The 12,963-nt window shown below is 59.1% G+C and overlaps 1 protein-coding gene across 3 annotated transcripts in view; it reads right to left on the bottom strand.

The window, feature by feature from the left end:
- Nucleotides 1-353: 353 nt before the first annotated feature.
- The window catches only part of RAI1 (retinoic acid induced 1), a 131,421-nt gene continuing 118,811 nt past the window's right edge, over nt 354-12,963 (bottom strand). For all 3 annotated transcript variants that reach the window (XM_001091010.5, XM_028836065.2, XM_028836064.2), the window contains 3 exons: nt 8,082-8,175; nt 2,336-2,385; nt 354-1,829 (listed from right to left, as the gene is read on the bottom strand). In XM_001091010.5, coding sequence (XP_001091010.4) covers nt 1,815-1,829; nt 2,336-2,385; nt 8,082-8,175 — 159 coding nt within the window. In that variant the 3' untranslated portion in view covers nt 354-1,814. The remainder of the gene's footprint in view (nt 1,830-2,335; nt 2,386-8,081; nt 8,176-12,963) is intronic.

The raw sequence follows: 12,963 nt of genomic DNA, 5'->3' as shown, positions 1-12,963 counted from the left end.
TCCCAGCTGTGTCCCCATCAGGTCCCTGGGTGGCATGGGAGGAGGATGGACTGTCCTCCAGGACCTGTTTGTTGTATGACAGGAGCTACAGCTTGGGTCTCCCTGCAAGTCTGGCACGTCTCACCTGCCCCCATCCTAGCCCCTGGTCCTCTCACAGCAAAGAAGCCTCCTCCCTCCCGACCCGCCGCCACACTGGAGAGGGGGCACAGGCGCGGAGAGGTTTCCTGTTCTGTGAAGGGCGGGCTCCCTGACTCCATTCATGCCCCCCTGAGCCCCTCCCTTCATTCCCATTCCCCAACCTAAACACTGGCCCGGCTCCCAGCTGAATCTGGTCGGAATCCACGGGCTGCAGATTTTCCAAAACAATCGTTGTATCTTTATTGACTTTTTTTTTTTTTTCTGAATGCAATGACTGTTTTTTACTCTTAAGGAAAATAAACATCTTTTAGAAACAGCTCGATACACACAATCTTCAGTGTGAAGCAATATACTAATAAGAACACTAGTCGTCTTAACATTTACAGTCTTCATATATATTATATATATGTATATGTATACATATATATACACTATATAACGAGGCCAGATATAATACACACGTTTACCATTTTACAGTCATATGTACAGGAAGTTGCTAGGGCGGCCCTGGGCTGGGGGCTGCATCAGGCCTATCGAAGCGTGGACAGAGCTGAGGACACGGACGGACAGGCAGACGGACTGGCAGGGACTGGCCCGGGCCGGTGGTGGCTGCGTGGGCAAGGGGCGTCGTGGTAGCCCCCTACCCGGCAAAGGCCCGGTTGGGGCTCTGCTGCGGGCGCACGACGCACGGCGGCGACACACGGGAGAAGCGAGCATGTTCCCAACATATATACATTCTATGTAACATATATATAGAGGGGTACACAGGTTTTGTACACGAATCTAGCGCTGTCCCTGCTCCCGTGCAGAGTGGGCGCGGCGGTCCCTGGTGGTGCACAACGGTCGCGCGTCCGCCGAAGGTGCGTTCTGGCCGCTTCTTGGGTTTTGCGCTCCCAGGCTGGGCTCCAGGGGTGGGGTGGACTGGAAAGGGGACGAACAGAGGCCAAAGGGTGTCCCAGTCCCGCCCACAACCTCTCGGAGAGCCCGCAACCCCTAACTGAGCACAGCCCAGGTCTACCCCGGCTTTGCCCGAAACGCACGACAGATCTGGCAAAGGCTGGGCGGAAAGGCCCCTGGAAACGTTCCGCACGGTTTGTTCCAAAGGCTCAGGTCCCTCCAGCGCCTGCCTAGCCCGCTCTTAGAAAGGCTTCCTTTCTCCCCCGCCTAGTCCACGGAGCCAGGAGCCGCCCTCCGCCTCTTCCAGAACTGTTTCGACCCCCACCCCCAAGCCCAGGGCTCCCAGCTGCACGCCACGACCGACTGGGGTGGCGACAGCACCCACGTGGAATGTGTGCCACGTCGTCTTGAGATTCCAGAGGGGAAAAGCGTCCCCAGGCCAAAGCCGTCTCGCACCCTCGCCGGAGGCTGAGCGCCCCGGGGAGTCTGGCCGCTCCGCGGGCTCCCCCTCCGCAAGCCTGGCCCCTGGGGTGGGCAAGAACGCCCTGTGCCGTCCGGTTCCGGGAGCAGGCGGCTCCGGAACGGGTTTTCCTCCCAACCCGGGGCCGCAAGTCTGAGCCCTAGGCGGCCGGATCCACGATCCGGGACCCGGATCAAGGATCGGCTCTGGACCCGCACTGGGAGCAGCTCAAAGGCCCGGGGGCTGCGCAGGCGGCTCCTCTCCTTCGGCGGCGGGCGGGCAGGCGGGCTCCGGCGGCTCCTCCGGCCGTTGGGGTGGATTACAACGGCAGCCTCTGCAAAAGACGCCCGCCCACCCGTTACCCACGACCGCGGACCTCAAAGGCCACAGGCCCCGCCCCCGGTGTGGGCCCGCCCCCCAGGCCCCCGACCCAGGCGACGCTAGAGCGCGGCTGGGGTCTCCGCCCGAAGCCGTCGGCCCCACCCCATCCACCTTCACCTTTACCTCCGTGCCACCGTCCCGCGCCCCCGCCTGCTCCACTCTGTCACCTATCTTGGGGAGCTGCGGGGAGGCCGTCCCAGGGACGCCCTTCAGCCCCTGGCTGCCCATGCCCCGACGCCGGCGGGTTTTCGGCGGCTGCGGCGGCATCGCGCAAGTGGACGGGGACCTGAGCCGGACGGCAGCGGGGGCTCCTGGGGTGGGCGGGGAGAGCTCCCTCCCTCTCGGGCTGGGCCCTGCGGGGCTGCGCAGCCAAGGGGCGGCGGACTGTGAAGGAGGTGCGAGGTGGGGCTCGTCTCCCGCTTGACACCCCTCCCCCCACAAAACACTGTGGTCCCCTACCTTATGTTTGGGACATTTCAAAGAAAAGTTCTCTTCGATGAATATGCAACCTGTGACCAAAGAGAAGTTTCGGTGGTTAGGACGGGGTGGAGGCTCACAGCTGTGGGGTTTTGTCGGCCGCCAGGAGGGGAGCCGCACTGCCCGCGCCGCTCTAGACTGCAGGGGCTCTTTTCCAAGAGTTAATCAGATCCTGCACAAAACCCTCCACACTCCACTCCACGGCGCGGGTGAGGCTCCTGGTCTGGCGGTCTTGACTCACCTCACCTCCTCCACTGAGCTTTTCCCGCTGAGTTCCACGAGCCGCCCCTCCTCACTTGAGGCAGTCCCTCCCTCCCTCCCTCCCGCCTTACTCTGCCAGCCGCACTTGTCACTGCCTCCTAAGAGGCTGACCTGTGTGATCTTCTCTTGCTCCTTGTTTCTTTTTCTTTTTGAGATGGAGTTTCACTCTGTCACCCAGGCTGGAGTGCAATAGCGCGATCTCGGCTCACTGCAACCTCCGCCTCCCGGGTTCAAGCGATTCTCGTGCCTCAGCCTCCCGAGTAGCTGGGATTACAGGCATGCACCACCACACCCGGCTAATTTTTGTTTTTTCAGTAGAGACGGAGTTTCACCATGTTGGCCAGGCTGGTCTCAAAATCCTGACCTGAGGTCATCCACCCTGCTTGGCCTCCCAAAGTGCTGGGATTACAGGCGTGAGCCACCGCACCCGGCCTTGCTCCTTGTTTCTTCCCCACTCTCAGGCAAGCTCCCAGAGGGCACCAGCTCTGGCTCCTTCCCTGGATGTATGCCCGGCCCCTGGAAGAGCTCACTGACTTCCAGTGAGCACGTCATGAACCCCTGTGGACGGACTGGTAGTGGTGTTGCAAGCCTGGATTTGAGCATCTGCTACTTATCTGAGCCTGTCTCCACATCTTGTAAAATGGGCATTATGCCACCTACTGTATGCCTGTCATGGAGATGGAAGGAGGGGAGTGTACAGAAACCACTCTGGCGGGAGCAGTGGCTCATACCTGTAATCTCAGCACTTTGGGAGGATGAGGTGAGTGAATCGCTTGAGCCCAGGAATTCAAGACTAGCCTGGGCAACATGGCAAAACCTCATCTCTATCAAAAATACAAACATTAGCCAGCATGGTGGTGCATGCCTATAGTCCCAGCTACTGGAGAGGCTGGGGCGGGAGGATCACTTGAGCCTGGGAGGCGGAGGTTGCAGTGAGCTATGATTGTACCACTGCACTCCAGCCTAGGCAACACAGCCAGACCCTGTCTCCGATGAAATAAAATAAAACAAATAAAATAAAATTTAAAAATAAACCACCTTGCACATGTGTGGCATGCAGTGGGTGCAGGAGGCGGGGCAGAGAAGACAACCAAGCTTGGCCAGTGCTTATGCCCACCTAGGCCCGGGATGTGTTGCTATCTCAGCGAGGCCCCACTCCCCTGCCTGCTGCCACCTAGGGAGAAGCTGGCTTTTCCCCCAGGGACCCCCCAGCCGCTAGTGCCCTTCTGGGCTCCCCTCCCCCCAAGCCTCACCGGCCACTGTTCTGAACCCCAGACCCAAAAGTAGCTGAAGGCTGGTGCTGTCTTCAACACAATCTTCCTTTCACACTGGAGCTGGCTCTGTGCAATGGCATCGTGACAGGGTGGTGGCCAGAAGGCAGGGCGGGGACAGCTCTGCAGCCCTGAGGGCAGGGCTGGGCGGTAGCAGGCCTCTCTTAGGCGGTCTCCCCTTGTCTCCAGAAGCTGGGAGTGCCTTGGACCTGGAAACTGCCATTCAGGGCCAGCAGCTGCAGATGTGCCACCGCTGTTCCCCTTCCCTTGGCTCAGGCAAGCCAGATGCGGTTCTGGGGCTGGACCAGATTTTCCAAAGACACTGGGCTAAAACCCCAGGCCTGCCCCTGCACGCCTGGGTACTGCAGGCGCTCCCACCAAGGGAAGTTGAGGGTAGGAGGTTGCCACTTCCAAACTGGCTCCCTCAGCACTGCCCCAGCACCACCCCACATGGGGCACGGAGCGGGAGTGACTGGGCAAGGCCAATCCTCAATGATCTGGCTCCTGACCTGGTGCCTGCACCTGGGGAACCTGGGTGCTCACTGACAGGTTGGCCCCAGGGCCTGAGTGGGGAAAGGTTCAGACAGGACACTGGGGTGTAGCAGCCTCTGCCTGCTCTTCAGAGTCACTGCTTGTCTCCAAAGTGGGGTCCTTAACAAGGATTGGAAAGTGGCAAGATGAGTAGGCCAGGACAGCGCGGTGCAGGGCAGAGGCTGGCAGCCAATGGGCAGCCCTGGTGCCCTGCAGTCCCAGTGCCTGATGCAGAGGCCTGGGGCTCCTCCCTGGCCAGACATCGGATCAGCCTGACCAGCCCGCTCCCTCAGTGCCCTCTCACTCCCACCCCACCCCCCGCCGCCTGGCTGGCAGAGAGAGTCGCCCTGGGGGCCCTCCCTGTACCCCAAGCGCCCGTCCTCCCCACCTTCACTCTCGAGCTTACTTGTTCCCCCTCGCCTTCTCTGGCAGCTGTTCCTCGGTTTCCCAGGGGTCCACCCTCCTCCTCAGCCAGCTGTTCCATGGTGAACACAACCCCGCTATCTTGTCCCTTCCAGAGCTCTGATGAGCCCCTGCCTGCTGATGATGGGCGACACTCGGTCCTGAGCCCAGATGCCCACACTTTGTATGTCCACAGCGGCCTCTGCTGCAGTGTGGCCAAAGGGAACTGCCGTGTGTGTAGATGGCCTGGCAGAGCAGCTCCGTCCCCTCCTCGCACCCGGGTCCTTTGTGGTGTGGCTCTGCAGCTCACCCCATGGAGAGGTGGCCTGCACTTCTCTGTGCTGGACTTGGGATCTGCTTTGGCTAACAGAACGTGGTGAAGTCCAGGACCTAGGCTGTGAGAGGCCCTGTGACCTCCACTCTCTCAGAGCCCTGCTGCCGCCATGAGGACGCACCCAGGCCAGCCTGCTGGAGGATGAGACCGCATGGAGCAAAGGCAAGCTGGTCCAGCTGGGGCCACCCTAGATCATCCTGCTCCCAGCAGAGTCTGTAGCCAACTCATGCCCTTTTGAGGAATAATGAAGGGCTGGCACTGGAGAAATGAAGCTGGGCCTGGAAGGGCCAGTAGCTCTGCAGCAGCAGCTAATAACTCCATTTGCACATCCGTATCCTACTTCTCCCCTTCACGGGGAAGCTGGGCATCAGGCTTGCCACCTCCCTCTCCCTCATCATCAAGTCCCATGGATTCTGTGCCAACGCAGTCTCTGAGGTGTATGTCTCCATTTACAGCATTCCCAGTCCCTTTCCTGCCTCAATCTTCATGGCGCTACAGGGATCCCTGTTATATGAGGAATCCTTCTAGGATTTTACCTGAAACAAAAGTTCTCTTGCTCAAAGCCTAGTATACAAGTCCCACCACTAAATAGTTTCTGCCCAGCTCCCCCGATTTTTTGAGGCCTGGCTTAAATGTCACCTCCTCCTGGAAGTCTTCCTAGGTTTCTTCCTGGTTCAGACAGGATGAACCTCTCCTACAGTGCACTCTACTTCCTGTCTGGTCTCTCTAACTGTGGCCAAGAACCACGGTTTTGCTGTCTGTCCCACTCAAGGGTAAGCCCCTTGGGGGACTGGGTAGCGCTGGGGTAGGAGAAACAACATAGGCATGGAACAAGAAAGCCAGGGCATTAAGTCCTGGGACTGTCCACGCCATGCTGTGTGCTGTGGGTGAGGCAGCCAATCCGTGAAGATGGCTGGAAACAACATGGGCCTGTCGCAGGGCTGGGAGTGGAGCTGGCGCTAAGTTAATCACTGTGGAAGGAGGAATGCAACTCGTGGCAGCTATTAAGAGGAGTGCGGCCACATGCCTGGGCAAGTGGCAGGGTCCATGTTAAACTCTGGCTCACACTGCTCAGAGTGGGAGGGTGGAGCCAGTGAGAATCCTCCCCGACCCAGCTCCAGCAAGCCCCCTCCCCACTGTGTGTGGGCAGCTCAGCCCCTGCCAAGGAACTGTCAGCACTCGGAAGTCCTCTGTGTCCTCCCTGGGGCAGCTCCACTGGGCTGACACTGGCCGGGGACCCAGCAGGCAGGTGGGGTACAGGCTGTGGTCCCCTCTGTCCAGGCAAAACCAGCAGGGCATCAGGTGAGGAGGGGAGGCAGTAGGTGGGGCTGCTGGGAGAGTGATGGGAGTCTGGGGGACCTGGGGTCTGTCCGCTGGGAGGTGGGTTATGAATTCACCTCTTTCCAGGCCAGAGTTGGGAGGGATTGAGGGTACAGGGGAGAGGTCACAGAGGCTGGACCCAAAACAGGACTGAGGCAGCACTGTGTGGGTAGTGTTTATTTCACTCTCCTCCCAGCAGCTCTGCAGAGAAGAGGCTATTAATCTCCATCATACAGGTGGGGAAACTGCGTGCAGAGATACTGACCAACTTGCTCAAGACCACACATTAAAAACACTGCTAGGGGCCGGCCGCAGTGGCTCACGCCTGTAATCCCAGCACTTTCGGAGGATAAGGCAGGCAGATCATGAGGTCAAGAGATTGAGACCATCCTGTCCAACACGGTGAAACCCCGTCTCTACTAAAAATACAAAAATTAGCTGAGCGTGGTGGCGCACACCTGTACTCCCAGCTACTTGGGAGGCTGAGCCAGGAGAATCGCTTGAACCCAGGAGACAGAGGTTGCAGTGAGCCAAGACCGCACCACTGCACTCCAGCCTGGAGACAGAGTGAGACTCCGTCACAAAAATAAATAAATAAATAAATAAAAATAAACACACTACTAGGAGCCAGCATGGCTGCACACATCTGTGGTCTCAGCTGCTCGGGAGGCTGAGGTGGGAGGATGATTGAGCCCAGGGGGTTAAGGCTGCAGTGAGCCATGATTGCACCCCTGCACTCTAGCTTGGGTGACAGAGCAAGACCCTGTCTCAAACAAAAACGAAAACCCCCACTATCACTAGGGTTTGAATCCAGGCCAAAGTTGGCCCCAAATCTCCCCAAGCATTGTTGTCACCAATGACGAATATTGTACCATAAGCAACTGCTTTCTTTGGATGAAATAAGGAATGTCTCCGAGCCTCAGTTTCCCCACCTGGTCGATAAAGGTAAGGGCTCTTGGGTAGCTCCAGTCCATGCAGTGTCACTCTGTGTGCCCAGTGATAGTAGGGGCTTAATAAATGTTTGTGGAACAAATGAATGCATGAGTGAGAGGAGGGACTTGGGGGGAGGATGAGGGGAGCCTGGACCTACCTCCAGACCCCGTTACCCTGCTTCAGAGCTTCCACAATTGCTCCTTGTGGCCAACAGGAGATCATGGGTCTCAGTCTCTGTTTTGAATCTCATCACCCCCAACTCATTTGGTTTTTGCTGTCATAGTAGTGCCTTTCCCCTTGTCTCTGCTCAGTGAACTCCCACTCATCCTTCAAAGGCCCAACCCCCAATGCCCCTTTCTCTCTGAGGCCTGAGATCCTCCCCGCCCCTTGGCAATGACGGCTCCACAGACAGCATTCCACATTGTAATTTACGCCTCTATCTTCGCTCACTGCTCTGGGCACTTCTCAAGCAGGTGACTGGGGAATGCCTCATTTCCATGTCCCTGGCATTGCCCAGCAGAGGTCTATGCGGACAGAAAGATAAAGAATTGCTGGGGCAAGAGAGGAGGGAAACTGAAGAGTGAGATGGGGCCTGGGTTTGGGGAGCTGTGCCCAGGGTTCCCCTGGACTGTTTGGATGGGCTCCAATGCCCTCCTGTTCCCGGGCGGGCTCGTACCTGCATCGCTGGCACACGGGTAGTGGTAGGTGTGGATGCATCCTTTGTGGCAGCACCCAATGGTGGCCCCGGCTTCTTGGCAGCTGGAACACGTCTGATGAAGAGAAAGGAAAGGCAAGTGAGTCTCCAGTTGGAGCCCAGCCCTCAAGCTTTACATGCTGGTAGGCTGAGTGCAGTGGCTCATGCCTGTAATCCCAGCACTCTGGGAGGCCAAGGTGGGAGGATCGCCTGAGTCTAGGAGTTTGAGACCAGCCTGGGCAACATGGTGAAACTCTGTCTCTGCAAAAAATAGTGAGGGGTGGTGGTGTGCGCCTGTAGTCCCAGCTACTCAGGAGGATTAGGTGGGAGGATTGCTGGAGCCTGGGAGGTCGAGGCTGCAGTGAGCTGAGATTACACCACTGCCTGTACTCCAGCCTGGGCACCAGAGTGAGACCCTGTCTCAAAAAAAAAAAAAAAAAAAAAAGCCTTACAGGCTGGCCGGCCAGCTGTGGTCCCCGCCTCCCTTCTCCAAAATGGTGCCTGAAAATCTCCCAGAAGGAGGCTCAGCACTGGGGTGCACATGCCCACAAGCGTGGGTCATTTAGCACCACCTGGACTGGTACATTGGGTAGGGAGACCCCCTTGGGCCAGTGATGCCAGTTACCACCATGGCTGTGGCTACCAGTCAGCATCTGCTGCATGCTTTCTGCGTGCCGGGTGTGGTGTGTGTCCTTGTCCGCTGGCTCACTCTTTTTTTTTTTTTGAGACAGTTTTGCTCTGTCGCCCAGGCTGGAGTGCAAGAGCATGGTCTCGGCTCACTGCAACCTCCGCCTCCTGTGTTTAAGTGATTCTCCTGCCTCAGCCTCCCGAGTAGCTGGGATTACAGGCACGTGCCACCACACCCAGCTAATTTTTGTATTTTTAGTAAAGACGGGGTTTCACCGTGTTGGCCAGGCTGGTCTCAAACTCCCGACCTCAGGTGATCTGCCTGCCTAGGCCTCCCAAAGTGCTGGGATTACAGGTGTGGCCACCGCGCCCGGCCCACTGGCTCTAACGGCCCTCTGTGGGCCCCTCTCCTTAATCTCACTTGACAGATGATGGTGAAACTGAGGCTTCCCATTCCAGGCAACAGTGAAGGCATCAGCGTGGTTTTCGACCCTTTCTGGCAGCAGGAGCACTGAAGCTAGGCTGGGACTGTTTTACCTAGGATGAGACCTGCACCCTCCAGGGGACCGGCTCTCAGACCTGTGAGAGGAGGCGGTGACGTGGTAATCCCTTGAGATGCTGACTTCATGTAAATCTGATGCCGTCCTCCTCTAAGTCTCAAAACTGTCCTCTGCTGAGCTTGGGGCCTGCCCCACACCTGGACCAGCTGCTTGGAGTGGACATGGCCGGGACAGGACAGTCACGCCAAAAAGGCCCTTGGAAGAGTGAAGCAAACCTGAGGCCGGGGAGGGAGAAGTCACCAGGTGCCAGAGGCACAGCGCCACCGTGCTGGGGGCAGGGGGTGAGGTAGCGAAGGCAGCAGAAGGGCGGCGGCCTGTGCCCAGGTGCAAAGCCAGTGAAACAAATGACAATAGCTTCCTATGTGCCAGGCATGGCTGGAAGTCTCATGCCCACAGCAACCTTGTGATGGGATTACTATTATTTTACCCAGGTTACCAATGACAGCAGAGGCTGAGTAACCTGCTGGAGGGCTCCAGGCTGGTCTCTGACCCCCACAGCTGGCTCCAGGCTGGAGCAGGGGCCCACAGGACCCCACATGCTCAGGGTGGGCGCTCCATCCCACCCACAGCAGCTGAGAAATGTCAGAACGCTCCGCTCCCCGCTGCCCACACTGGGAGTGGGCTCTGGGGTTTGTTCTAGAATTTCAGGTTTTCAGTTCAGGGTTGAGGCCTTCTTCCTGCCTGGTCTGGGATGGCCTCCTGGGGATCTGGGGTCCAGCGTCCCCAATTGCTAACCCAAAAGGGATGATGACACACAAGCCGGCCGCTGTCCGTGAGTGGCCCTCAGTGTCTGGATGTTTAAGGTTTATGGGGGTCCTCTGGCTGTAGGCTTCTCTCCACTTACTGCATGGAGGCCCCAACCACCCTCAGGCAGGCATTTGAATGGCATTTTAGATGTGAAGAAACTGAGATGCAGAGAGAGTGAGGCCTCAGGCCCTTCTGACCCCAGCTACCCAAGAGGAGGGCAGGGGCTGTAGCATGTAAACCCTGCCACAGGTGGGGCCTCTGCAGACACCGCCCAGCCCCCGAACGATGCCTGGAGCCTGCTATGGGTTCCTCTCACCCCAAGCATTCCATGGCCAGGCCCCATCTGGATAGGAGGTAGGGGTCTACAATGGTTTTGGGGGAGGGGCAGGCAGGGCTCAGAGACAGCAGGTGGGGGCAGCTCCCAGAAAGCGCCGTCGAGGGAGAAGGCTATGGAGCCCTCCACGAGGGCTGGCTCAGAGGTTCTGCCCTCCAGAGCACAAAAGTGAGGTCAAGGGACCAAGGGGTGTGGCAGTGCTGGGGCCGGGGATGCAGCTGCACCCCAAACCCCTTCCACATGCCAGACAGGGCCCACGTGATCCATAGAACCCCACAATCCTGCTAACAGGGTTTGACATTGTGAGGTTCTCAAGAGGATGCGTGACTCGCCTGGAGCTATGGAACTAGCCCTCAGCAGAGCTGAGATTTGAATCGGGGTCCAAGGAGCGTGGTGCCCCCAAGCCACTGAGGCAGGAAGGGGTGGTGAGCCAAAAGTGACCCTGGGAAGCCCCCGACCCTGCCCATTCTTCCAGGATGTCCCATCTCTCTGGCAGGGTGTTCCTGGTTCCGACCTTCCCGGGGCGGCCCCAATCATGCAGGCTGTCAGGCCATTTTTGGAGCATGGCGCAATGGACAGGCATGGGCTGGGCTGGCGAGTTCCAGCCCCCGTGTGGCATAGGGAAGCTGGCGCCTCTCCAACACACACGGTCTCCTCAGTCCAGCAGGACCTTGTGTGTGCATGGGTGGTAAGACACCCACGGGCTGGGGACAGGATGGGGCGGTCGGTGCTCAGGGCTGACCCCTCCTCCCTTCGGCCGGCCAGTGCTGCCTGCAGGGAACATGGAGACGACCTGATCCCAGCCTGGTGGGACGTGAGTGTCAGGGAGCATGGAGGCAGCTCGTGGTGAGGATGCTTGACCGAGGACGCCGTGGGGACAAGGCTTTCAGGAATGGGGCTGTGAAGCAGGGGAGGTGGCAGCCAGCTGGGGCTGGTGATCTGAGGGTCATTTTTTGATGACAGGAGAGACGAACCTGTTTCAAGGTGCTGGGAAGGAGCCAGTAATATGAGAGAGTGAGAGAGAGAGAGTGTGAGAGAGAGAGAGAGAGAGAGAGAGAGAGAGAGAGAGACAGAGAGACAGAGAGAGACAGAGACAGAGAGGCAAAACATCACTGTAACTGGGAAGGGGAGAGGGAAGAGGCCCAAGGCCACCATCTGCTGGGCAAGCAAGGCCCGTGGCACCAGGAAGCTGCAGGTGTCCTGTCGGGGTGAGCCTTCCTCTGAGGCGGAGGGTGGAGTGAGGTGGGCAGGGCGTCTGGGTGTGGAGAAGGTCTCTAGCCATCCCCATGGGCAGTGGGAAGCAGGTGCTCAAGACACACTAGGAGGCGTGGGCGGCTAACACAGTGGGCCCCCACCGGGACCCTGGTTTGGCCAGGCAACGTTACGGCAACCGTTAGGAGCAGGGGTTGCTCAGAGGGGCTGCAGGGGTGTACTGTGAGGAGCAGCTGGGCAGCACCGCAATGGGGGAGGAGGCTGGGCAGGGAAGGGGTGAAGCCACCCGCTGGGGCCACTCTGCCAGGTCACTGAATCACTCAGATGCAGGCAGTGTTTGTCCCGAGCCTCTGGCTCCCCTGTGACCTCAGCTGCACATAGCCGGCTGAAGGAAGGAGTGGAGGGGGCGGGACTCAGGGCAAGGGCCACTCAGAGAAGGCTGCAGGCGTCCCCATTGAGAGCCACCACACAGCGCCGGGAGCGCCACTCCATGAAGTCTGGATGAGGCAGTGGAGTCGGGGCTGAATGTGGGGCAGGAGCGTGGCCCCGGGGGAGAGGTGGATCCCACCGCCCCCACTGGCCCCTCCCTCAGAAGGGCACAGAGGTACCGTATGGTGCTGGGGAAGTGGTGACACCATTAAGAACGTCAGCCCGCTGTCACCAGAGCCACCAGGCCCCTCTGCACCTACTGTCACAGGGCTGCTGCGCTCGGTGGGCTCGGAGGTGCCCTCCTTTAACCCTCCCGACCCTCCTCCATGGGCACCCTCACACCCACGTTAGGGGCGAGGGGGACGGAGGCACAGAGAGGGCAGGTCACAGCCCCAAAGGTGCATGGCAGCGTGGCCCCAGAGTTCCCTCTCTCACGTTGGCGCTCAGTGACTATGGCTTCCAAAGCTGGTCTCAGAGCCAGTGGCAAGAGGGTCCGGGTCTGCCCCGCCCTGCCTGTTGTGACTGTGTGACCCCATGGACTGTCCTGCAGAGGGAGGAACCCTGTGACTGGGTCCATGCACCAAGCCTGTGTCGCCGGGGAGGGTCTTCCCCTGAGCCCCTAGCTCCATCCCAGAGGCGACGGAGACAGGAACAGAGGGTGGGCAACTTGCTCTTGCACTGCCCAGGGCTGTGTGACGTTCAGTCTTGGGAGTCCTCCTGTTCTCTGGGCCTCGGCATCTCCGGTGACAGCATGGGGAGCGGCCCAGTGGACTCTGGGTGGGGCTGGAGCCTGAAGATGCCAGGTGAGTGGGAGAGTGGCGGTGGCTGGGCATAGGGGCCACAGGGGGACAGGGTAGGCGAGTGTGACCTGCCTTAGCCAGACGGGTGCCTCCACTTCCCCCACACACCCCGGAGAGCCTGAGGACTCTGCAGATCATCCCAAGACTGCAGACGC

This window comes from Macaca mulatta, chromosome 16, assembly GCF_049350105.2.
Source record: "Macaca mulatta isolate MMU2019108-1 chromosome 16, T2T-MMU8v2.0, whole genome shotgun sequence".
NCBI classification, from domain to species: Eukaryota; Metazoa; Chordata; class Mammalia; order Primates; family Cercopithecidae; genus Macaca; species Macaca mulatta.
Note: the sequence above shows the minus strand (reverse complement) of the source record. Positions and strands in the feature narration are given on the sequence as shown.